Source organism: Papaver somniferum, chromosome 11 (assembly GCF_003573695.1).
Source record: "Papaver somniferum cultivar HN1 chromosome 11, ASM357369v1, whole genome shotgun sequence".
Lineage (NCBI taxonomy): Eukaryota > Viridiplantae > Streptophyta > Magnoliopsida > Ranunculales > Papaveraceae > Papaver > Papaver somniferum.
In genome coordinates, this window is record NC_039368.1 from 69,811,518 (window position 1) to 69,837,925 (window position 26,408).

A 26,408-nucleotide genomic window follows, 5' to 3' on the forward strand; every position below is an offset into this window, starting at 1 on the left:
GTTGAACACGTGACTCACTCTGTTTTACAAAGCTTTGCCTTATTGTTGTTGCGGAGATATGGGGAGCTCGTCCGTTTCATCAAATCGATCACTTCCATTATAAAGGAGCTAAGTATCAATAACTTTTGCTTATTTGATTTTTCCTTGTTTTTGATTATTGCACCCAACAATCTTAAGACACCAGAATTTGTAATAATCGAAAATGGTTGGTTGGTTTGTGAATCATGGATGTTAATCGTGGAGTGAAAAAAAAAACGAATTTTTGGTCAGCTGTAGAGTTTCAAGTTTATCTCTTAACCTAAAAGGAATTTCTATGAACCCTTTGACACAACGTAGTAGACATCCTGATAGGTACCCACTTAAAATTTCAGATTTTTTGGAGTTGTAAAAGTATTTTTTTGATATTTTACAACACAGAGAAACGTTCCTGAAAAATTCTGACGGGCAGAATTTTGTTGTTAACTAAAGTAGTTTTTATGGGGTAACCATGAGTTTTTTGATATGATGGTTCAAACGAAGTTTATAAATCTAGATATTATCTTCAAAACTCATATTTTATCTGAACTAAGGTTTGTGAGATGTGGTGTATTAGGTGATTGGGAAATTACCGTATCCGTGGTCAGAGTATAAACGAAGTTTGTGACGTGAAATTGAAAAGGAACATGGCTACCAGGCGCATGTGGATGAACACAAGTCTTCCAAAGCTGACAAAGGCGAGAACATCAAACACAACTCTAAGCGTAGTCTTCATAAGAAAGGTATGTTTCGTAAAACTGAATCCGACATTACTTTAATTAAGGGTGATTGTTATGTTTGTAAAATTCCTGGCCATACGGCAGTAAAGTGTAGACAACATAAAACCTTAATAAGTAGAAAGTTAATGCTAATTTGGTTGAAACAAATTAGAACGATTTCATTGACATGATGTCGGAAGTTATTTTAATAACCAATGTGAGAGACTGGTGGGTGGACTCTGGAGCCACTAAGTATGTTTGTTGAAACAGAGACCTGTTCACCTCTTATCAGAGGATAAGAGATGTCGAAAAACTCTATATGAGTAACTCATCTGCTACAGAGGTTTCATAAAAGGGAAAGGTCGAGCATAAACTCATATCTGTAATATTCTCACACTGAATGAAGTTTTCATGTTCCGAGCATATGAAAGAATCTTGTATCTTGTTCTCTTGAATATGGTAAAAGATTGAATATCTTAATTAAATGTGGAAAACTTTTTATAACTAAGGGCATTGATTTTTTAGGAAACAATTATAGGACCTAGGGTCTATATAAGTTTAAGGAAAATCTGATGAAGTGAACATAGTTGATTCTTGTGTTTTTTTTTTTTTTTTTTTTTTTTTTTGTGTCTTTGAATGTTTTGCATGGTAGACTTGGAAACGTAAAATTGTAAGTCAATGCATAAACTGCCTAGCATAGGCTACGTACCCAAATTTAATTTGGATCTTGAACACAAAAGTGAAATGAATATGCTATAAAATCTTTTAGCACAAATGTTCAGAGTAATTCTAAGCCTTTAGAATTAATTCAGTTAGGCCTAGTTGACATGAGTTCAACCCAAAACCACTATGATAAAAGATGGTTTATAACTTTCGTGGATGATTGTACGAGGTACTATCTTGTATTCTTTATTAGAGATAAGGATGAGGCGTTAGAAGCCTTAAGATGTATAAACTTGAAGTTCAAAACCCATTAGAAGCCTTGAACATAACAAATGTATCCTTAAGAAGATATGTTGATTAGTTCAGGATTACCTGCGGCCTTGTGGGGGGAGGCAGCCCTCTTAACTAGTATATCCTGAATATAGTACCCTTAAGGATCAGATGAAACTCCATATGATTTATGGAAAGTTAGATGACCTTCTTATGAATGCGTCAAAGTGTGGGGGTGTTTGAATAAGATTGTCATTCCTCTTCCTAAAAGAACTAGATATAAACCAAAAATGTTGATTGTGTCTTCATATAGGGTATGCTGAGTATACTTCTACATATAGATTTTTGGTTGTGTGTTCTGATTTTTCGTACTTTGGGGATGCTGAGTTCTTTGAACATGCTTATTCTTAAACCTGTACCTCATTAGAGATGTGTTGTTGATCCCCTAGATTTATTTTCAAATAGTCAGAACTTATCTTAAAGGAAGATGAAGTTAAGGTTGATCCTAAGAGAAGTAAAACAATTAGACTTGAGACTTCTTATAAAGCCGTCTTCATAACATGCCTAGCTTAGTCTAAGCCCTGGACTTGTAAAGAATCCTTGATATCTACTGAAACCACATTCTGGTAAGAAGCTTCATTTAGTGAAATGGACTCAGTCCGTCGGAACCTGACTTGGGAGATTTCTAGTTTACCTCCAAAGAGTAAGACCATGAGATATAAATGAGTCTTTAAGAGGAAACATTAGGTATATGGAACTGTGGAAAAATATTAGGCTAAGTTGGTAGCTAAAGGCTATAAACTAAAAGAAGCTGCATATTTCCTTGATTCTTATTCACATGCGACGATATTTACTTCCGTTGAGATGCTAATTGTTATTGCTGTCATAAACAAATTAGAGAGACATCAGATGATGTTAAGACAGCTTTTCTAAAATCGTAAAATTAGATAAAAAAATTTTACATAGACCAATCTGAGGACTTTGTAGTGAAAGGTTATGATGACAAAGTTTGTAAGTTGAACAAAATTTTGTATGGTTTATAAAATTAGCACGCAAACAGTGACATGAAAAATTTGATCATGTGATAATATGCAGTAGATTTAAGTTAATGAATCTAACAAGTATATTTACAAGTAACTTGTTAAGGATGCCTGTGTGATTGTATGCTTGTGTGTTGATGATATGCTTATACTTGATACAAACATAGATGTGATTAATTCCACTAAAAATATGCGCTGAATGAGAACGTTGACTTGAAACACTTAGGCCCTGTTGATGTAATCTTAGGGATGGGGATTAGAAAATAATCTAACATATGTAGTCTTAGTCATTCTCATTATGTTGAATTTGTACTTAAGAGATACAATCAGTGTGATTGTAAGCATGCTTGTACTCCGTACGATTATTCTTAAAGACTCAAAAAAGGGTAATGGAGTATCTTAACTTGAATACTCAAGAGTTATAGGATGTCTGATGAATTTAATGAACTGTAAGAGTCCAAACATTGCCTATATTGTGAGTAAGTTAAGTAGATATAATTGTAGTCCAGAGCAATAGCATTCAGATGCACTGAGTAGAGTATTATGGTACCTAAAATACTCTATTACCTTTTATTTGATTTATGAAAGGTATCTTGCTGTCCTTGAGGGACTTTGTAACGTAAACTGGATATTTGACTCAGAGGAGTCTAAGTCTACGAGTGGATATGTTTCACTCTAGCATGAGGGTTTGTTTTTGGAAGATTTACAAACAAACATATATTGCTCAATTCATTATGGAATCTGAGAGTATTGAGTTAGATAAAGAACGAGAGGGGGCCGAGTGCCTAAGATGCTTTTTAGAAGACATTCCTCTCTGGCATAGGCCTGTGCCAGCTATATCTATACATTGTATTAGCCAAGCTATAATAGCTAAAGCTGAAAATAACTAATCTCAATCGGCGTTATTTCCATTGATTGGATAAAGTCCAAGGAGAATATCGCGCAACCTTTGACGAAAGGTTTATCCCAAGAGATAGTTATAAATGCATCGAGGGGGGAGGGGCTTAAGCTCATAAATTAAACTTTCCATGAAGGATACTCAACCTTGCTGACTGGAGATCCCACGATCAAGGTTTCGAATGAGATAACTCATTTGTGGTGGGTAAAGGTAAACACTATTAGAGAATTTTATTCTCTGTCCCGTCCCTATGGTGTAGACGTGATAGTGTGACTGCATGTGAAGGATGACTATTAAGAAGTCTTAATGAGTTTTACAGTTTAAATTTAAGATTGAAGTGGGGTGTAACAGTAACACTCTTTATGGAAACTCACCTTTCTGAATGAGGAAGTGGGCCACTTCCTATGAGAATATGAGCTTTGATTCTCTAGATCATTTTGAGAAACAGGATATGTCCAGGGCCAAATTGGACAAAACGGCACGAGCTTGGCAGCAACCTTGGAGATATCACCCGTGGTTGTTATCGCGAATTACATCAAATGCTAGCAGTTCAAGACATAGTTCACTGTCTCTAGCAAGTAATTCCAGTAATATCTCACTAAGCAAAGGTTCAAGACCTCATGGACACCTCTGCCTAAAATGGTATTTCCTGCGCTTTTTATGTGATTTTCGTTTTGATGGTTTTGGTATTACTGGAACTTAGGACCTAAAGGTCACTAAGGGTTCACTAGTTCATGCTTTTTCACTTTGGTGAAAGATACCTATAGTCTCACCATGTGAGAACTAAAGATGAAAGCTCTCAATACTATTATGATTTGTGCAATCCATAGTATGACCCTGGGGTCAACACACTTTTGTGTGTGAGAGAGGACGTAGAAATGACTAGTATGATTTCAACACTTTCACGATCAGTCTGTTTGGATCGTGAGATTGGGATGTTGATTTACCAAGATCTATCTGTGTTTTCATGTTTTATTGAGTTTTCATTCATGTGGGGGATTGTTGGAAAAACGATTAATAAAAAATAATTTTTTAAAAGTTTTAATAAAAATTATAATTTATTGTTTTCTTTTGTGAATGAAACTTATTAGTCCCACATTGTGGAGTTTCCAATTTTTAGTAGTTTTAAGAAACAATATAAACCTTTTAATCCCACATCGGGGAGTTTTTCTTCTTAAGTTGTTTTTGTCAATTATATAAACAAATTCACTACTTTTGTAAAATCAATGGGAAAGGGGTTGCTCTATATTTAGAGGGACCCCTAAGGGAAAAACATTTTATATTGTTTTCTCAAGTGTTCGAGATTTTCTTTTATGGTTTTTTCGGAGTTGCCAAGCTCAAGTTGAGCATCTACTACATATGCTAGTAGTAGGTGTAGTAGAGTGCTTTATCCTGGAGATATCCATCCTGTAAGGGCTATAGCATCACTCTTGAGTGTATCCGGGCGCTAATGTCTTAAGGCCAACGTGTTGAACACGTGACTCACTCTGTTTTTCAAAGTTTTGCCTTATTGTTGTTGCGGAGATATGGGGAGCTCGTCCGTTTCATCAAATCGATTACTTCCATTATAAAGGAGCTAAGTATCAATAACTTTTGCTCATTTGATTTTTCCTTGTTTTTTATTATTGCACCCAACAGAAAATTCAGTATGTACATTATCAGATCATGATCATCAAATGACAACAACTGCGAGTAGTTCGGGTTCTGTGGGTACAGCTCATTCTTGTAAGGATAGCGACGATCGTTTTTCCAAGGAAGAACCTAGAAAATTTAAAGATGATGAACCAAGAGAATTTCAAGAGGAAAGACAAAACAACATTCAACAGGAAGAACCCTGCGAAATTCAGGACGAAAGACACAGAGAATCAATGGCAGACCATATGTGGTATTGAGTTCTTGATCAGTCAACTGCATTTTCCATGTTTTGCAATGGCTAGATATAAATTTGTATCCGAATATATTAGTTTGTTCTGTCTTCTTTCATACAAACTTCGATAGATGAAAAAGAGGCAAGTAGGCAAGTGAAAACAACTCAGACTCGTTCGCTTTAGTTCCAGCTACTATTTGGCCAACGTCAACAACTAATGAACCAAAGATTAACAGTGTTGAGATTATTAGTCCCACATTGTCTGGGCATTTAAGATCTTGCGGTTTATAATTTCTTATGGCGTCTCCACTCATGGACAATTGGTTTTGAGTTGTATGCCCGTATTCTAACATGGTATCAGAGCAGGATATTTGTGTTGAGTCGTTTGACTACACCCTTACTCCGCGTCACCCGATTTATTGTCCACGTGTTAGACCCAACGAGGCTACACGTGAGGGGGCGTGTTGAGAATATTAGTCCTACATTGTTTGGGAAATTTAAGATCATGCGGTTTATAATCCTATAGGCCTCTCCACTCATTGACAATTGGTTTTTAGTTGGATGCCCGTATTCTAACATGGTATCAGAGCAGGTTATTTGCGACGAGTCATTTGACCGCCTTTTACTCCGCGTCACCCGATTTAATTGTCCACGTGTTAGACCCAACCAGGCTACACGTGATGGGGCGTGTTGAGATTATTAGTCCCACATTGTCTGGGCATTTAAGATCCTGCGGTTTATAATCTCTTAGAGCAACTGCAACGGTGCGACCAAAACTAAAGACCAAAGACCAAAAAAAAAAAAGTTTTGGGTTTAGTCTGTGGTGGAGATTAATGGGAAATGACCAAAATTTGGTCAAGCGTAGATTATATGTCCGCTCAAGTGAGACGGACTTTATATGTTGGCTCGATGATGATTCACCACATGTGCCACAAGTGTGTGTGGTTTTATATATTTGGTTATATTAAATAGGCGGACATTATATGTTCGCACACACATTTAATCTCCTTCCCACTCCAAACGGTTATTATACCAATGCCCCACTCCAGACGAATTTTTAATCTCCGCTTGACAAAATTTAGTTTTGGTCCGTATTATAGACCAAATATACTCCGAAACAGTAAAAATACTAGACTATATTCCCACTACAATTAGTTTCTGGACCAAAATTATAGTTTTGGTCGTCCATTGTGGACGCTCTTAGGACCTCTCCACTCATGGCCAATTGGTTTTGAGTTGGATGCCCGTATTCTAACAAACAACGGAAAAGTTCTTGATGTTCTTACTGCTTTAGGACATGCAAAGAAACAACTTCAGAACTCAATGGGGAGAAAAGATGTTATTTGCTCCAGATGAGTGACTTCCGTTTCTCCACGGCTAGTGTTATTAATAAAAACACCGCTTGTTGGTATTACATTTCGATCATTTTCATAAGGTTTTGTTACCAACTAGTACCATACCTCGTTTGTTATTTACATTCAAAATTTCGCTACATCTTTCTCAGAACCCACATTGGGTCAATATATCATGTACTGCCTATCAACAAAGATTGTTACAACGTTAAATTTCAAAACCAAACAAAGCATCACCACCACTATCAGCTATACACTTTTAAGGAATATGTAGGTTATTAACTGTTAAATGTTGGTTCTGTTATTTAAAATATATCGTCGGTTCTGAACCAAGTTTGCTTGATGATTGGAAATGAGTTGGTATTACATTTTGAACAGATCCGACTCTGACTGCCGATTAAAAACATAATATCTTAGAATGGTCACTGCAAGATCCCTGTTCCTCTATGCAACTGTTCAATCAATTTCTTGTCCTAACTGATAACATGAACATGACGAGGGCCTCATACAAGCACTCAAATATATGGAGTATCGCATTTAAGTAATTTATTTCTCTTAATCAACGTAACAATGTTCAAAAACATACTTTCGCATTGATGCCTGAAGAACACCTTCTCTAAAAGTCAGGGAGAAGCAGAGTTCCAGAATTCAAGTGGCTTCATATGCTGGAAGACAAGATTAAAACATTAGGGAAACCAAAAAGAAAACGTAATCTCTGTTTTCATTAGTATTCTAACATATGACAGTAGACCAAAAGGGGTACTTTCTTTAAGGAAAGTTTACACTTCAAACATAAGGATGCCCTAATGTTAAGGATCGAGTAAGAGAGAGGAGAGCATAAACGCGGAAGCATAAAAAACTACATTGATAATAATTCGGTGTATTAATTTTCATGGCTTAATAGCCTATTTATATTATTCACAAACTTGATGACCACTCAAGGTACTTACCTAACTAAGATCAAACTCTAAACATAGACACTTTCCTAATATAACTCTCACAAGTTAATGTGCATATCTCCTAAATATAGACTCTCATATATTATTTCCTAATACCCTTCCTCAAGATGGAGCATGTAGATCACGAATGCCCATCTTGGACCAAAGAAATTTAACTTCGGTTTTCTTTTTTTTTTTTTTTTCCCAACGCTTTTGCGAAAAAAAAGAAAAAAAATCTTCAGATCATAGTTTAAGGACGTTTCGGTCCTCTTCGTAGTTTAAGGACGTTTCGGTCCCCTTCGTAGTTTAAGGACATTACGGTCCCATCTTTGTAGTTTAAGGACATTTTGGTCCTCTTCGTAGTTTAAGGACGTTTCGATCCCCTTCGTAGTTTAAGGACATTTCGGTCCTCTTCGTAGTTTAAGGACGTTTCGGTCCCCTTCGTAGTTTAAGGACATTACGGTCCCATCTTCGTAGAATACTTCTTGTACTCTTGGTTTCTTGGTTTCTTCGATAGAATACTTTTTGTACTCTCTCGACAACTCATAGGATTTTAACCTACTATTGTTGTTCTTTTTCTCATCACCTCTTGGTGATTGGTTTTTTTTTTCACAACATGAATGTTGTTTCTTCTTCTCTCTTGTTCCAGTCACGCACTTCTTGCGAAACCTTCACACTTCTTTGTTCTTCAAGATTCTCTCACAATCCTGTCGTCTTTACAAAGTCTGCCACACTTTGTAGGATCTCCAAGTTTCTGCCACAAACTCTTCAACCATACTTCACTTCTTCCAACATGTTTAACAGCTTTCTGCAATACCTCTGCCACAAAACTGTCACACTTTTCTTCCGTTACGCTTCTGTAACGACTGTGACCTCCTTCAGTCACACTATTCCTTATTTGTAACAGTTCTCCTGTAGTTTTGTAACACCCAGACTGTTACTATTTTCCAGTAACACTTCTGTCCAACTGTGATAATTATTCAATCACAATTCTGTATCTTCACACGTAACATCCATAGATTTTTTTTTTTTACGAACCTTGTGACCATCTTGGCATCAGGTTCTCTTCACTGCAGTTTGTAGCCAACTTTGAAAGCGAACATGCCCAACAAATCTAGGGCAGCAGTATGGTACGTCCCTGGTTTCTCTAGTTCTTCCATTAACAGATAGTTAAGCAAGTTACTCAACTCGTCAACGCCATCACAACACCAGCAACTTCTCTTCTCTTCCATCGAGTTTTATCACCAGCTCGAACACTTTCTTTGTAATCACTATCACGATCATCATCAGCAGCAAGCTCATGGCATACTCAAGAATTCCATAACAACTCTGATTGTAGGGTTGTGAAACCCTAATTCCAACGTTGCTGTTAGAAGCCTCTAACCACAACAAATAACACGAGCAACAACAATATAGTACTACTCATGGATCGAACCAAACCTTCTCACAGACTACAGCTTCAATCACAACAAGCTCAATTTCCACCACCTGCCGGTTCTCAACTGATTTCGTGTTTCAATCTCACGTACCCATATTCATCTCTTTTTTTTTTTTTCTCATTATTTTCACCATCAGATTGATGCAGCCGCTATTAGTCAATCTTCGCATCCAAGCCACATCTGTGACAATAACTGAGAAAACCACACGATCACTGTTCAAACTACCACATCATCAGTTCTTCTTAGCTTCTCTAAACAACAGCCGTAACTTCTTGCTTTCAAGAAATCATCTTCTTTCTTCTTCAAAACAGTAGCAACTCTTTTTTTTTTTTAAACTCTTCTCAAACCCTAACGCAGCTTGACAAACTCCAATTTTTTTTTTTTTTTTTTAAAACCATCAGAACTTCGCACACTACTTCTCTTTGAAACTTAAAGAAAAAACTTTGAAACTTCTCTAACTTTCTCCTTCTCCTCTCCCTTCCTCTCACCTTGCTCTGATACCATGTTAAGGATCGAGCAAGAGAGAGGAGAGCATAAACGCGCGGAAGCATTAAACGTCTACATTGATAATAATTCGGTGTATTAATTTTCATGGCTTAATAGCCTATTTATATTGTTCACAAACTTGACGACCACTCAAGGTACTTACCTAACTAAGATCAAACTCTAAACATAGACACTTTCCTAATATAACTCTCACAACTTAATGTGCATATCTCCTAAATATAGACTCTCATATATTATTTCCTAATACCTAACATCCTTTGCTCTGTTGGTCAGCTAGATATTGTAAGTTGTTACAGAGTTTTACCTCTGAAATAGGCATTTTAGTTCTAACAGAATTTATTAATGAGAAGTCAATATTTGTGACAACAATACCAGTTGAAACTCGATCTGCAACAAAACGCAAAAAAATATTAAGTGTTGGTAGATGACTGCCATTGAATTCGAGTACGTGGATACCTTAAAAAAAAACAACTATCCCACAACCAATTGAATGAAATTAATTTCCACCTGGTAGTCGACCGACAACTTTTCCCCATGTGTCGATAATTAAGGTGTCACCATACCTTTCTCTTTTATCATTGTGCTTTCGAGCCTGTGCAGCAGCAATTACCTAATGGTATAAACATGAATAATACCAGAATATTAGAAGCAAGATATCACATCAGATTAGATAACCTAGTCAAGAAAGTTAGAACCAAAAAAGTTAAGATATAATACATAGCATTGGGTTTCAATTGCACGAGCACGAAGAAGAATCTCCCAATGAGCCTCCCCTGTTATCTTAGTAATAGAACCTGCAAGGAGTTCTCATGAAAATAAACACGAGGTTATGAAACACAATGTTGGACTATTCTATTCTTCTTTTGGTGAAGAAAAAGAACAGAAAAACATAATATGTTCAGTAAACGAAATTCACATTCTACCTGTGCTTGATGCTGATAACCGCTGGTAAAGCTCCGGAAATCTCAAATCATAGCAGACAGTTAGACCCAAACGCCCAACAGGACTATCTACTACGACAACATTCTTCCCTGGAAACTACAGTAGTTTAATAATCTAGTATCCAAAAGTCACAAATTGCCGCTTGTTGGTATAGAAACAGCCGTATATGGCTAGCGATTAACACATAACATAAAGATGTATGTATAGATTGGAAGGGAGGCTTCAATGGGAAATGCACAAGATGGTTGTGTGTTCAATGGTAATCAACCAATTAATTAGGTTCAGAAGGTTACTGAAACTTCAGTGCTTTTGGATGGACAGTTACCTCCATATTTCGTGTAATATTCAACAACCTAGTAGAATATAGATTTATGATCATTTGAATAGAGCTTATTTTTTTAATCTAGGGAATTCATGTGGGGTTCTAATGACCCATTAATCCTTCTGACCATGTATGTGCTATTGTTCGTACCTGCTTCAGTAAAACAACTCTCCTTGAAGACAGCTCCTCCGGGAATATCCACATCAAACCTTCAGATAATAGGAAAGATAAGAGCATTATACTGTAGCAAGTACAAAGGTTTTATGTAATCTTTACCATGTGATAACAAGATATTCAGTTGATAGTTCAAACTAATGTAAGAAGACGTAAAAATAAGCCCAATCGGAAGAGAAGACGTATCTTACAAGTGTATTTTCCCGTATGTGCTCCTAAGATTCCCAGTATCATCAATTAAAACATGTGCATTACACAAGTGTGTATCATTAGGTTCTTTCTCTTGAAATCCTTCCAATGACAACCATATGTTGGATTCTCTGTCATTTACAAACTATAAATTTTTACACTCAAAGAGATCAAAATATCAGTTTACATATACTAATGGTAGATGGGTCTTTCTTTACCTAGCGAGGGAACAATATTTTTGCATGATTGTCCCATCTAGAGGTTCCACAATTTTCATACTTTCTCCATCTCTCGCACCAACAAAAGAAAAATTTTCTGGAAACAAAGCATTTTTGCTCCAGCAACAACAGCCTTCTTCAAAACATAAATACTAAAACCAATTTAATTCAATTTTCCTAACGATTTTGATCCAATTCATTCTTAATTTATAAGAATAAAATATTTTACCTCTACGAGATGAGAATAAGTATTGAAATTGGAAGTTAGGTCATTGATCGATGTCATCTGTGCAACAACTATTCTCACTGTGTTGTTGCTTGTTGCAACACTGAACCGACATCCCTTATTTCCTTATTTATAGCTACCTTAATTAGTTTGCATGGTTTCCTAGTTTACATAAATTCTTACTATTGGCATTGCTTGTTTATCAAGCAGTTCAGTTTACTTTAAATACTTAGCTCGAGATTGTATCAAATACAAGTTTTATTAATACAACTCAGTTTAACTGAATTCTTCTCTTAAACCTTTTAAGCAGAGGTGGCTAACCCCCATTAAAAAGGGTTTTATCTAGGGTTCTTGATATCTTTTTCCTGTGTTCTAACTAGTGTTTGGTCAAGGACCCTAACACTTGGTTCAGAGCAGGTTTAGATCAACTTCAAAATTCTACCAATTTTTTTTTTTTTTTACGATGACATATAAAGAGGATTTATCTCTCCTACAAAAAAGCATTAATGGAGTTACAACAAAACTTGATTCACTAGTCTCTACTATTACCAAAAATCATACTCATGATGAGGAAGCTCGTCAACGAAAGAAAGCTGAAGAAAAATAGCTTCATGAAGAAGATCGTGCTGCTAGGAAATTGGATTTGTCTGAATATACAACGGAATTATCTAACACTCTTACAATAGATCTCACAACAGCTTTAACCTTACATGCAGTGTTTAGGGAATTTCTTCCTCAGATTAATCAGGGTAATGGTGTTGCTCCACCACCACCACCTCCTCCCCCTCCTCCTCCTCCTCCTGGTGGTAATGATGTTGTTATTCGAGCTGGTTTCATTAATTTAAAATTCCCAACTTTTGATGGTGATGTTCCAGATCATTGGATTTTAAGTGCTGACCAATATTTCAGTCTACACACAGTGGCTGACAATCTCAAAATGGCTATCTCTTCCGCACATCTTAAAGGTGATGCCAATGCTTGGTTTCGCTGGAAGAAAACAACTACTATTGTGAATACTTGGGCAGAACTTTGTGATCTTGTTTGTGCTCGTTATTCTGCTACAAAATTTGTTGATCCTAGAATGGCAATTAGCACCATTAAACAAAAAGGTATGGTTCGTGATCATAGATCTGATTTTGAACGTTTGTTAAACTTTGTCACAGACTTACCTGAAGAGCACTTAATCAACTGTTTTATCCATTCCTTAAAGCCGGATATTGGCTCTGTAGTCAAACTGCTTGAGCCACACACTTTAACTGCGGATTTTACTAAGGCAATAAATTAGGAAGAAGTTTTGTTAGCTACAAAACAACCTTATCGACCTCCTCAGATTAGGTCTGCAACTCCTCCTTCACCTACTCAATTTAAACGTCCTAATTTACCTCCTGGAGCTAAGAGACTCACTTGGGAAGAACAAAAAGAAAAAAGGGATAAGATTCTTTGTTTTAACTGTGACCAATTTTATACTCCGGTCATTTGTGCTTAAAAGAAAGATTATTAATCTTGGAAGGAGCCCCAGTGGTAGTTGAAGTTGAACATGATATTGTATATGAAGAAACTACAATGTTGCTGGACACTACTTTTGAAGATGAAGATGCAGTTAAAATTTCAATGAACTCTCTTGTGGGTTCTTCTTTTCCGAGAACCATGCGTATTCATGGTTTTTCTAAGTCTCAACCTCTCATAATCTTGATTGATTCAGGCTCAACTCATAATTTCATTCACCCTGCCTTAGCAAAGAAGTGTGGTTATTCTTTACAAGCACAAGATACTGGTTTATGTGTCACTGTGGGTGATGGTGGTAAACTCAATACATTGGGTACCTGCTTCAACGTTCCTATTCGACTGCAATATTATTACTTTACTATTGATTTTCATGTTTTACCAATTAGTGGTTGTGATGTTGTTTTGGGAGTACAGCGGTTGCGCACATTGGGACAAATTTTTTGGGATTTCAACAAGTTAATTATGAAGTTCGGTATTAAAGGCGTAAACATTCAATTATTGGGTAATAATTCTTCTTCTGTCATGATCTTGTATAGTGTGCCCATGCAACGTTTACTACAATGTGAATTTTATGGTGTTTTTATACACTTTTCTACCCCAACTATTGCTTCATTGAATGCAATTACAGCTTCACCACCTGAAATTCAACAATTATTGTCTGAATTTGTTGATGTTTTTAAACCTCCAACTACACTTCCACCAGAAAGATTACATGATCACAGAGTTCCCTTATTACCAGGATCCGCCCCAGTTAATGTTCGACCTTATCGATATCCTCATTTTCAGAAGGATGAAATTGACAAGATTATATCCGAATTGAGCCAAGCTGTCGATCCGGTACAAGTCCATTTTCTTCTCCTATTCTGAAGGTACGTAAAAAAGATGGTTGTTGGAGGGTTGATTACAGAGCTTTGAACAAAATTACAATCAAGGATAGGTTTTCGATTCCAATGGTGGATGAACTATTAGATGAAATTCATGGTACAATTATATTTACTAAGCTTGATCTTTGTTCTGGATATTATCAGATTCGTCTTTACAAATATGATATTCAAAAGACTGCATTTAGAACTCATGATGGCCACTACGAATTTTTGGTTATGCCATTTGGATTGTCCAATGCACCAGCTACATTCCAGAGTCTCATGAATCAGATCTTTAGACCTTATTTGCGAACGTTTGTTCTTGTTTTTTTCAATGATATATTGATTTACAGTAAGAGTATGAAGGAACATTTGGAACACGTATCCATAGTGTTTGAGCTTTTCCGTCAACATCAATTATCTGTGAAAGAATCCAAGTGCACTTTTGCACAACCCTCAGTTGGTTATCTTGGCCATGTTATCTCCTCTGAAGGTGTTACAGTGGAAAGTTATAAAATAAAGAGCGTTGTTGATTGGTCAATTCCAACCACAGTTAAAAGCTTGAGAGGTTTTCTTGGATTAGCAGGATATTATCGTAAATTTGTTAAGGATTTTGGTAAGATAAGTGCTCCATTGACTAAGCTGTTAAAGAAGGACTCTTTTGCATGGCATGGTGAAGCTACTGTTGCTTTTCGAGCACTACAACAAGCACTTACTACTGCTCCAATTTTGATGTTACCATATTTCTCAAAAACGTTTTGTTTGGAATGTGATGCTTCTGGTACTGGCCTGGGTGTTGTTTTAATGCAATCTAAAAGACCTATTGCTTACTATATCAAAGGATTGACAGGTAAGAACTTGAACTTATCCATTTATGATAAGGAAATGTTGGCAATAGTTTCTGCAGTGCAAAAATGGAAACCATATCTACTTGGAAGACATTTTAAGATCTATACTGATCATCACAACTTGAAATATTTCTTGGATCAAAGAATATCTTCAATGGAACAACAAAAATGGCTGTCTAAATTATTGGGGTATGTTTATGAGATCATTTTTAGGAAAGGAAAAGAGAATATTGTTGTTGATGCCTTATCAAGAACCACAGGTTCTCAATTTTATGCAATCTCTACTCCAATCTTTTCAGGTGTCACTGAAATTATCCATGAAACCAACAATGATGAGGAATTGAGTGAACTCATTGCATTGCTGCGCAACAATCCTTCTCACAAACCACATTACTCTTACATTAATGAGATTCTGCGTTACAAGGGAAGAATTGTAGTTTCTTCTACTTCTGAGTGGTGCACAAAGATCTTACATGAGTTTCATTCTACACCTTTAGGAGGTCATTCTTGATATCTTCGCACTTACAAGCGGATTCAACAGAATTTTTATTGGAAAGGATTGAAACATTATGTTAAGCAGTTCATTTCTCATTGTGATATTTGTCAGAGAAATAAATCTGAAGCTATAGCTCCACCAGGATTATTACAGCCTCTTCCAATACCTGCTGATATTTGGTTGGATATCGCGATGGATTTTATAGATGGATTTCCAAAATCTTATCGTAAAACTTCCATTTTGGTGGTTGTTGATAGACTCTTGAAGTATGCACATTTTATCGCATTGACACACCAATATTTTGCTGCTATTATTGCTGAAGTTTTTGTGCAAGAGATTGTTCGTTTGCATGGAGTGCCAAAGACAATAGTCAGTGATCGTGATCCAATATTCATGAGTAACTTTTGGGAAGCTTATTTTACTCTACAACAAACTAAGTTATGTTGAAGCTCAGCTTATCATCCTCAAACTGATGGATAAATGGAGGTAACAAATAGAACTCTTGAATGCTATTTGCGCAGTTTTTCTAGTGTCAAACCTTCAGAATGAAGTAAATGGTTACCTTGGGCAGAATGATGGTATAATACCAGCCATCACTCAGCTATTAATATGTCACCATATGAAGATGTTTATAGTCGAGCTCCACCAACAATTTCGAGCTACTTACAAGGAACCACATCTGTCAATGATGTTGATTTTAACTTAAGAGTAAGAGATCATACGCTTAAGTTACTTAAATTCCATCTTCAGGCTGCTCAAGCTAGAATGAAGTCTCATGTTGATAACCATCGTACTGAAAGAAGCTTTGCGGTGAATGATTGGGTATTTCTTCGTCTACAACCTTATCGACAATCCACAGTGGCGATTCAATCATATTCTAAGATTTCTCATCGATTTTTTGGACCCTTCAAAATCATTGAGCGCATAGGAGAAGTTGCATACAAATTAGAACTGCCTGCTGAAAGTCGTATTCATCCAGTTTTTCATGTTTCTCAACTGAAACTTAAACTTGGATCTTCTATTGTTGCTGAGACAGTTTTACCTAATGTGGTTGACTATGAAAAGTGGGAACCTGACGCTATCCTAGAACGAAAAATGTTCAAGAAAGACAATAAAGCTGGGACTAAGTGGCTTATACAATGGAAAGATCATTCTCCAGACGAAGCTACATGGGAAGATGCAGATGATATTCTCTTGCGTTTTCCAGACATTGGGGCTTGAGGACAAGCCATTTTCCAAGAGGGGTGGAATGTTGCAACACTGAACCGACATCCCTTATTTCCTTATTTATAGCTACCTTAATTAGTTTGCATGGTTTCCTAGTTTACATAAATTCTTATTATTAGCATTGCTTGTTTATCAAGTAATTCAGTTTGCTTTAAATACTTAGATCGAGATTGTATCAAATACAAGTTTTGTTAATACAACTCAGTTTAACTGAATTCTTCTCTTAAACCTTCTAACCAGAGGTGGCTAACCCCCATTAAAAAGGGTTTTATCTAGGGTTCTTGATATCTTTTTCCTGTGTTCTAACTAGTGTTTGGTCAAGCACCCTAACATTGATGTTGTTTTCCATCGATGAAGAAGAGGACTAAGTCAGAGTTAACGAAACAGAACGGATCACTGGAAGGCGAGTGATGAAGTTTGGATCCGAGTCAAACCAACTGCCTTAAATCTCTTTTTATTCTATTCGGCAGAATTTGACACGTGTCAAGTTCACAAGATTTACAAAAATCTATTTCCTTGCTCTCTCTAAATCTGCTGCAGCTGATCAATGGGTGTGATTGAAAAAAAAGAATGTCCCGTTAATGGAATCGCAACAAAAGTAATCGCAACTCGCAAGTGTATGAGATTGACCAAAATATTATGGCCTTTAGATCTGCTACATGAGTTGATGAAATCTCCTTCGAGTGGTGTGCCGTACTTGTTGATGATTAGTCCCACATAGCTTACCTTCCTAAACTAGATCCTCGTTATATGCATGAGGGCCTCTCCACTCATTGCCAATTGGTTTTTGAGTTGGAAGCCCAAGTGCTAGTATGGTATCAGAACTAAGCCTAGGCCCTGTATGTGAAGTAAGACCGTAAGACCCGACCCATGAAGGGGACATGCACTCATGCAGTGGTCCACGTGTCGGGTACGCCCCTACATGTGGAGGGGGCATGTTGAGGATTAGTCCCACATAGCTTACCTTCCTAGACTAGATCCTCCTTATATGCATGAGGGCCTCTCCACTCATTGACCAGGTGAAAGTATCCAAGTTTATGCAAGGATTCAGCTGAGCACTTGTTTCAGCCTCTATAGTCTTACATGAGGGCCTCTCCACTCATGTGAAAGTATCCAAGTTTCTGCAAGGATTCAGCTGAGCACTTGTTTCAGCCTCTAGTCTTACATGAGGGCCTCTCCACTCATTGACCAGGTGAAAGTATCCAAGTTTATGCAAGGATTCAGCTGAGCACTTGTTTCAGCCTCTAGTCTTACAAGAACTTCACAAAGATAAACCAAACAACAAATGATCAACCTTATTCAAGTACACCTATTTTATTCTGAATTTTCTTTCCCGTACAAAAGATATAAATCCCTGTATGAACGTAACACAACTAAAAGATGACAACCGCTTGAATTCAAAATATCAATATCAAAACTAAAAAGAGAACGGGAGTCTTGTATTCATTAATTATGCCTACTGTAGGACTTTTTATAGAGAGCCTTGTGAGTTGCACTTGCAGCAGAAATCTGCAATAACTCCGGTATTCTACTGGTTCAAAGTTCCTCTTTGGCAATATTAAGAAGCTTGGCTAATTCTCCACTTTCATAAGCATCAAGGGTATCTGACATCAGTTTCATCAATGAATTAGTACAGTGTCAAGAATTTGCCAAGTAATGTTCTTTAACTCTGAAGATAAATCAAATCATATGCATGGTTAAATTACCGTCTGAGCCACCTATGTGTTTTCCATTAACAAAAACTTGTGGTACAGTTCGCCTGCCAAGTTTCTCGCCAAGTGCACCTTGAATATCGTACCCATCGTCTGAGGAAGAAAATGAAATTTCGTATAAGTTTTGTACAACTTACACTACAAATTGTTAAAATGGTAACCAATATGTTGGAAAATTCTCACATGGTTGGCGAGATGATCAAATCTATCCTTTCCATTTTATATTATCACCAATGCATAGAGTACACTACTTGTTGTGAATGGGACAAAGTCTTTTGATTACCATACAGAAGACCGTTGCTGCTGATATATGTCTTTTGTACACAAATGGAACAATTTTTTGTATAGTATTTGTAGGTTTGTCTTTTTCTACGCATATAATGTACCTAAGATGCAATTCTGCTTGTTCAACTCCACTTTAAATTATAAAATATCATTCTCAGAAACCCACCATGCTGTGATGAGAATCGAGAAAACAAAAACAACACCATCTTACAGAGCTAGACACCATAGAAAAGGGATGGACACATGAGTATAAAATACCATTAGTATATCATCTAAGTCTTGAGAACAAAATTGAAGGTAGTTCACCATGCTGTGATGAGAATCGAGAAAACAAAAACAACACCATCTTACAGAACTAGACACCATAGAAAAGGGATGGACACATGAGTATAAAATACCATTAGTATATCATCTAAGTCTTGAGAACAAAATTGAAGGTAGTATGCATACATACCTCGTTCGTCCAATTCAATGACATGAGGTGTTTGATTCAACTCTTTGAAAACAGCTTTCGCCCTCTTACAGTATCTGCACAAAACAGCAGAACAGAATCAATGGTGATGGATACATTTACAGTAATTATATAAAACTCCCAAGCACAAGAATAACCGGTGGCAGCAGCATGTGAAGCTATAAAACAGGATGCCATCCGCTATGCTCAGGTATCTCTGGGCATGTTACAGTAAAGTGAGGGCAGAAATAGAAGCAAGGACATAAGGTCTTTAGTATATGGAGCCTACCCATCAAATGAGTGACTGAGTTTAGCTCTAGCTTATATACTATTAGAAAACCTAATTGAGGCAAAACATCCTACTACCACCAAATGTTTGCACAGTTCTATTCATAAATCCAAAGAATGGAATAATCTTGTGAATTAAACATTTATATCCTTTAAAGTCGTATTAATAAAAGTCCTACAAGATTAGGTCTGATCCCTCTGGTCCGGGAGCTACTTCAAATTATGAATTTAGAACGATATAGTTAACAAATTTAAAACACATACCTCTTAAACTAACAGAACAAGCATCATATGCATCAACATGGGAACTTCATTACCAAATTCAAGATCAATTAGTAAAAAAGTGAAAGAGTTAAAGGATACTTACGGGCAATAAGACTTAGAGAAGATAACAATGTTATGAGAAGAGATAGTCTTGTCAATAAATGCAGCCTCAGAAGAAGATCCAGATCCAGAAGTTGCATATACAGTTGTTGTTGATGAACAAAGTGAAGCTACAATTATAGTCATCATCAAAGGCATACCGCGATTCATAATCATCATACTTCTTCCTATTGAACTTATCTCACTCTCACTTTGTCTCTCCAAAACTCCTACTCTTAATCTCTTCTGCACCTACAACAGCAAACAAAATCATTTAAAACCCGGATATATTTTTGATTAAGATGTGGGTTAACAGTCGGATCAGGGTCGATCCAGAACCGAATTAATCACTTTACTAATCAAAACCCTAACATTGACATCTGCGATTATAACCTTTGAAAGTGGGGAGAATGAAGAAAAATTGGAGCTTAATAGAAATGGAACCAGTGACTCCTTGCAGTTATCTGAAGATTGATGAAAAAAAATTGTCAAAAAATTGAATTGGAAAACAAATTCAAGAAGAAGAAGAAGTGATTACTGACTGATTGAGAGAAACCGAGGAGATTTTGTTGTTGCTGTCGAGAAAGTCGTAGTTTTCGGAGTAGAGATTATGAGAGAAGGAGATGAAGACATGGTTTTAGTACGTGTTGAAAAAGAAGAAGATAATACTTGTTTTATGAAGAAGGTGGTTTTCTTCATTCTGGAGTTGAACGTTTTTTGTTTTTTTTCTTCGAAATGGGAATGGGATTCTTACAGGAAGGTCAATAACGTCAATGTACACATCCTTGATTTCTTTTCTACGGTGGTAACTTGAAAGTTGGTTGAATCAAGAAATCACCGCCAAAAAGAGAGGGTCTGTTTGGCAGTACAAAACCTTGCGACAAGGTGTACATTAGGAATTACCATTAGTTACTACTATTACAGGGATGCAAGTGCCGCATAATTATTACGCGTTACAGAGTTGCAGGCCAAGTCAGTGTGCAGCCAGGATGGCGCGACACTGCGTAGATTGTCAAGTGCTAAGAATGGCATAACCCCGCAGGGCAAATGAAGTGCAAGGGTAGCACTACATTGTAAATGCATTTGGCTAAGTAATGAAGCTATTGGCCGACACAATGAAGCTTCATTAAGTAGAAGGCAAGACAAAGCCAAAGTTGCAAGATGCAACATGCAACATGCGAGTTGGCATGTTGGCATGTCCGTGGAATTGAGTATGCCCAAACTCAAGGACGATGCAAGCAAGTGAAATAGACTCAGTATTAATCTATGGCATTAGTTCAAGGCTGGCCAAAGCTTGAACAATGCAAACACGTTGGTAATGCAAGAGTTGGATTTCTATTGTCAAGCTAATTGGCTTAGTGAAACATATATGACACATGAGTAACTAGAGCGAGCTTAAGGAGTTGGCTTCGATGATTGAAGCACAACGATTGTCCGTGCATTAGCTTAGAGTAATAAGCATGCAGAGCCAAGATGGCTGAGCTTTGGAGCGAGGCAGAATTTAGTAAAGCACAACAGTGGTGCAATACGGTTCAAGTGACGGTTACGAGTTGGTTACGGGCTTCACAAGCATGCCAATGACGCGAGACGAATTATGATGGTTATAAAGTGAGTTTATAACCATGTGGAAGGTTCATAACCACCAAGAACAGGTGTGTCACCAGTTGGCGTGACAACACAAAAGGTGGCAGTTAGTTGGCGGTTATGGAAACCACTTTTGGGACACATGGTTGTTCCATGCAGGTGCAGGCGGTTGTAGTTTTGGCATGATTCTAGCATGTATAAATAGCTTAGGAATCAATAATGTTAGTTTTGTTCAATTGGGAGAAGAACCACTAATGTGGAGAGAGTTTTAGACATTCACCAAGAGGGTGAATGGCCTGTTTTGGTCCATGTGATGGACAAGTTTTGTAATCTTCCTTTAGTGCAATAAAATGGGTTTGTTGCAGTATATCTTTGTGTTATAATGTTGTTGATTTGTGTGAGTTGATCAATTGGTTTGATGCGTGACAAACCTCTTATGCTTATGGGGGCATGAAGAGTTAGAGAGAAAGAAGATGAAGACTTCCGTTGTGCAAAGCCTTTAGAGTGAAGGCAGATGCATACTTTGGTGCAAGTATGCAAGGATGAGTACTTGTTGTTGATGTTGAATCACTGAACCATAGAGTATTGTCGTTCATGTCCCATGAAAATTTTAGGCGATTAAATGGGCGTGTGACAGCAGGTATCAGAGTTGTGTCAGGGGACACAGTTGCTGATTTTTCTGTCTTTTACTCAAGTTAATGTCATTTGTTTGTCAAATTCAGTGGTGAATTGTTTGGGTTTTTCTAGTATGGAGACTAGAAAAAGTTGGTCTTGTGTGGATAGATCAATTGGAATGAACTTTTGGAGCTTGAAGTAGCAACATGCCATGAAAGTTTATGACAAAGGTGTCAAAATTCCAGCCCAAAGTGTTAGACGAACATGCGAGAATCATTGGAAACCGGGTTTTCAAGTAATTGCATGACAAAAATAAGGAGTATGCTGACTTCTATGGTGCAAGTCAGGTGTTAAAGACCATGTTTCTAACAAATATGCAAAGATTACGCATTTGGAATGCATATCTTTGTGGTGTTATCAGTAGCGAGTACATTACAAGTAATAATGGAAATTTTGCGAAAATTCCTGAATTCAAAGATGTTGTTGGCCTTTGCAGTGACAAAGAAGATGGAGAACATGTCTATGCGATAGATTGAAGGTGTTTTCATCGTAGCCAGTTGATGGAAGATTAATGTTATCTCTCTCGAGTGAATGTACCTTGGTGGTAGTGCAAAGTCTGGTTGCGAACTAGCATTTTTGTGGCAATGTGATGCCATAAAAGAAGAATTGGATGGATAATTCTTATCTAGCATAAAGCTTATGTAAAAGCTGAAGAAATAGGCGCAAGTTAGGGGAAAAACGATACATCACGGTCTTGCGTTTGCAAAGAGTTCTTCGTTGATGCTAGATGCACACAAGGAGTGTGTTTGCACCTGGTTTATGAAAGTGGGATCAATATGCTTGAACAAGGGTGTTCAAAGACCTGCATTTGATCGTAACCACAAGCGGATGTTCTTGTTAACTACAAATCAGTATTGCTACAAAGCTGATTTAGGAGAAGGGGAAAGACAAGAGTAACCAGTTGTGCATGGGCAGTAAAAATGAGTTCCAAATTTGAAGAAGAATGTGGCATTCTTGCTTCATGGAACGTAGGCAGTGGCGCCTCATTTGCAAGGATTATGGCCTTGTTAAAATTGTCCAAAGTGTTTATCCGCATAAGTCATTCAGGGATGTGACTTTACTGATCTCTATGGTGATACTCAGAATCACCAAGTTAAGTCTGTTCAAGTTATGCAAAGGTGCACAAGTTTGTGTCAAGATTTGAGTGCTAATTGGCATAGCATGTATGCAACAGTAGCATTCTCCAAATGAGATTTGGGCATGGCCAAGATGCATGATGCGATTGGAGATGTAAGTTAGGCGAATCATAGATGCATGGAAAAATGAGGACAAAGTAGTGGTGATGCATAATGATGGCATGTGGCCATTATTGAAGAAATTTTCATGAAAGCTAAAGCAACTTGATAGCATGAGTTTGAAGGAGTATTCAACTAAGTATCAATTATATTATGCTTCGTTATGGGAGTTGCATAAGAACGTTGCTAGTTGGAAGAGTGCATGCGGCAAAGTGAGTTTCTACATTGGGGACAGTAGGTTCTGTCTCGCTTCCTTTGTTGCTTAGAAGCAAAGATGAAGTCAGTATTGCAAGGCTTGTTAGGTCTTACAAGTTGCAATCAGTTGGCACAAGTATTTGCTCAAGTTTGAGTATACTTTCAGTTGGGTTGAGTGGACCTTGGTGTTGGAATGAAGTCTCTTTATGTAAGGTAGTAGTGAATGAGGGTATTTGAGATGAAAGCCTTGACTATTTCATACAAAGTAAAGCTAGTTCACGTAGAAGATGTTACATAGCACGTTAAGCTAAAATATGCAATATAAGACGCTGAAAGTGAAAAGAAGCAAATATGGGAGTTGGTGGCATATTCGAGTTTACTGTTGGGAGTTATGTGGAAGTGTAAAGGCATTAGGCAGCGAATGCACGGAGTAACGCAGCAAGAATGAAGATGTAAGTCCATCAAGTATATGAGTTAAGAGTAACTCATTTTTTGGAAGAACATGATGTTGTTTTTCCTTCACATTAAAGCGTAGCAATTTGAAAGAGTAAGTGATGTTTAAATTGCTGGTTTCAAAGGCGCGTGAAGATGATGCCTGGCCCAAAGAGGCGTTGTGATGTCACGGGTATCCTAAGTCATGACTATACAAAATTCATGCATTTAAATCATGACACTGTGACAGTGCATGCAAAGAACAACAAGGTGCGGGTTCTTTGGCATACAGATGATGCAAGTCCAATAAGGTAAAGTTTGCAATATGATTTGGAGGCCAAATCTAGTGAAAGTCCTAAAGTTTGCAAAGTGCATCAAAGGCTATAGATTGTGGCGCATACCAAGAGTGGTATGGAGTCATAGAGTGCATATCTTAAGGCATGTCATGTTTTGCGTATGCGCATATGATTGAAGAATGAGGCCAAGTCTTGTATAAGTCCTGTTACGTTGCGTGGTGCAATTAAAGTCGAAAACTGAAGGCATAAGACAATGACAATGATCAGTATGATCAATTAGGAAGAATCAATTGCTTGCGTACACTTAGGCGCAAATGATTCATGTGAAGTTCAAGCACAATTCAGGGAATTGGCAAGAAGAATTTCCAAGTTACATTTGGGTGTTGATATGTGATTGTAGTTGAAGTTGGAGCGTAGGACAACGTGACAATAACGGTACAAGTCAGTAGGATCAATGGCAAGGCAATAAGCTAAGTTATGGCTTATGGTACTAGGCAGGAAAAGTTGGCAAGAATGAAGGCCAAACAAGTTTGTTGAATTCTGAGAGTGGCTCAGAAGTGTACAAGGCCGGAGAACAAGTATACTGAGTATACTTGGTTGCGTTCAACGAGGACGTTGAACAGATTAGGTGGGGTATGTCTATTACAGGGATGAAAGTGACACATAAAGATTATGCGTTACAGAGTTGCAGGTCAAGTCAGTGTGCAACCAGGATGGAGCGATACTGTGTAGACTGTCAAGCGCTAAGAATGGCATAACTCCGCAGTGCAAATGAAGTGCAAGGGTAGCACTACATTGTAAATGTATTTGTCTAAGTAACGCATCTATTGGCCGACACAATCAAGCTTCATTAAGTAGAAGGCAAGACAAAGCCAAAGTTGCAAGATGCAACATGCAACATGCGAGTTGGCATGTCCGTGGAATTGATTATGCCCAAACTCGAGGAAGATGCAAGCAAGTGAAATAGACTCAGTATTAGCCTATGGCATTATTTCAAGGCTGGCCAAAGATTGAACAATGCAAACAATTTGGTAATGCAAGAGTTGCATTGCTATTGTCAAGCTAATTGGCGAAGTGAAGCATATATGACGCATGAGTAACTAGAGTGAGCTTAAGGAGTTGGATTCGATGATTGAAGCAAAAGGATTTTCCATGCATTAGCTTAGAGTAATAAGCATGCAGGGCCAAGATGGCTAAGCTTTGGAGCGAGGCAGAATTCAGTAAAGCACAACAGTGGTGCAATACGGTTCAAGTGACGGTTACGGGCTTCACAATCATGCCAATGACGCGAAAATAATTAGGATGGTTATAAAGTGAGTTTATAACCATGTGGAAGGTTCATAACCACCAAGAAAAGGTGTGGCACCAGTTGGCGTGACAACACAAAAGGTGGCAGTTAGTTGGCTGTTATGGAAACCACTTTTGGAACACATGGCTGTTACATGCAGGTGCAAGTGGTTGCACGGAGTTTTGGTCTGATCCTAGCATGTAAAAATATCTTAGGAATCAATAATGTTAGTGTTGTTCTATTGGGAGAAGAACCACTAATGTGGAGAGAGTTTTAGGCATTCACCAAGAGGGTGAATGACATGTTTTGGTCCATGTGATGGACAAGTTTTGTAATCTTTCTTTTGTGCAATAAAATGGTTTTGTTGCAGTATATCTTTGTGTTATAATGTTGTTGATTTGTGTGAATGGATCAATTGGTTTGATGCATGGCAAGCCTCTTGTGCTTATGGGGGCATAGAGAGTTATAGAGAAAAAAGATGAAGACTTCCGTTGTGCAAAGATTTTAGAGTGAAGGCAGATGCATACTTTGGTGCAAGTATGCAAGGATGGGTACTTGTGGGTGATGTTGAATTACTGAACCATAGAGTATTTTCGGTCATGTCCCATGAAAATTTTAGGCGATAAAATGAGCGTGTGACAACTACCATCATAAAACAAATATTATAAAAGAGCCCAGGGAAGGATCAGGGTACCCCTTAGATGCTGAATACAAGCATCTATTGAAGCCCTCAAGCGGATTAAGGAACTGAAGATAACCTCATGTTATTTTGTCAATAATTACAAAAATCTCGTCCCATCTATGCATGGAGTTCAAACTTCTCTGTATTATTGGAGAGTGCAGGATACTATCTTGAAATGCAGAAACTAATTTAGCTTGTTTAGT

At 37.4% G+C, this 26,408-nt stretch overlaps 2 protein-coding genes and 1 pseudogene across 2 annotated transcripts; 1 reads left to right on the top strand and 2 right to left on the bottom strand.

The window, feature by feature from the left end:
- Positions 1-9,955: 9,955 nt before the first annotated feature.
- On the bottom strand, positions 9,956-12,106 carry LOC113324529 (annotated as a pseudogene).
- A 3,995-nt stretch (positions 12,107-16,101) lies between these two features.
- Positions 16,102-16,713, top strand: LOC113324530. The gene has a single exon (XM_026572849.1). It carries the CDS (start codon positions 16,102-16,104, stop codon positions 16,711-16,713), a length of 612 nt encoding a protein of 203 aa, XP_026428634.1.
- A 1,276-nt stretch (positions 16,714-17,989) lies between these two features.
- Positions 17,990-20,546, bottom strand: LOC113320106 (glutaredoxin-C4-like). Its single transcript, XM_026568045.1, has 6 exons — positions 20,361-20,546; positions 20,212-20,282; positions 19,823-20,070; positions 19,171-19,244; positions 18,426-18,524; positions 17,990-18,323 (listed from the first exon to the last, which is right to left on the bottom strand). The coding sequence occupies exons 1-6, from the start codon at positions 20,515-20,517 to the stop codon at positions 18,256-18,258; spliced, it is 717 nt and encodes a 238-aa protein (XP_026423830.1). The 5' UTR covers positions 20,518-20,546; the 3' UTR covers positions 17,990-18,255.
- Positions 20,547-26,408: the final 5,862 nt, after the last annotated feature.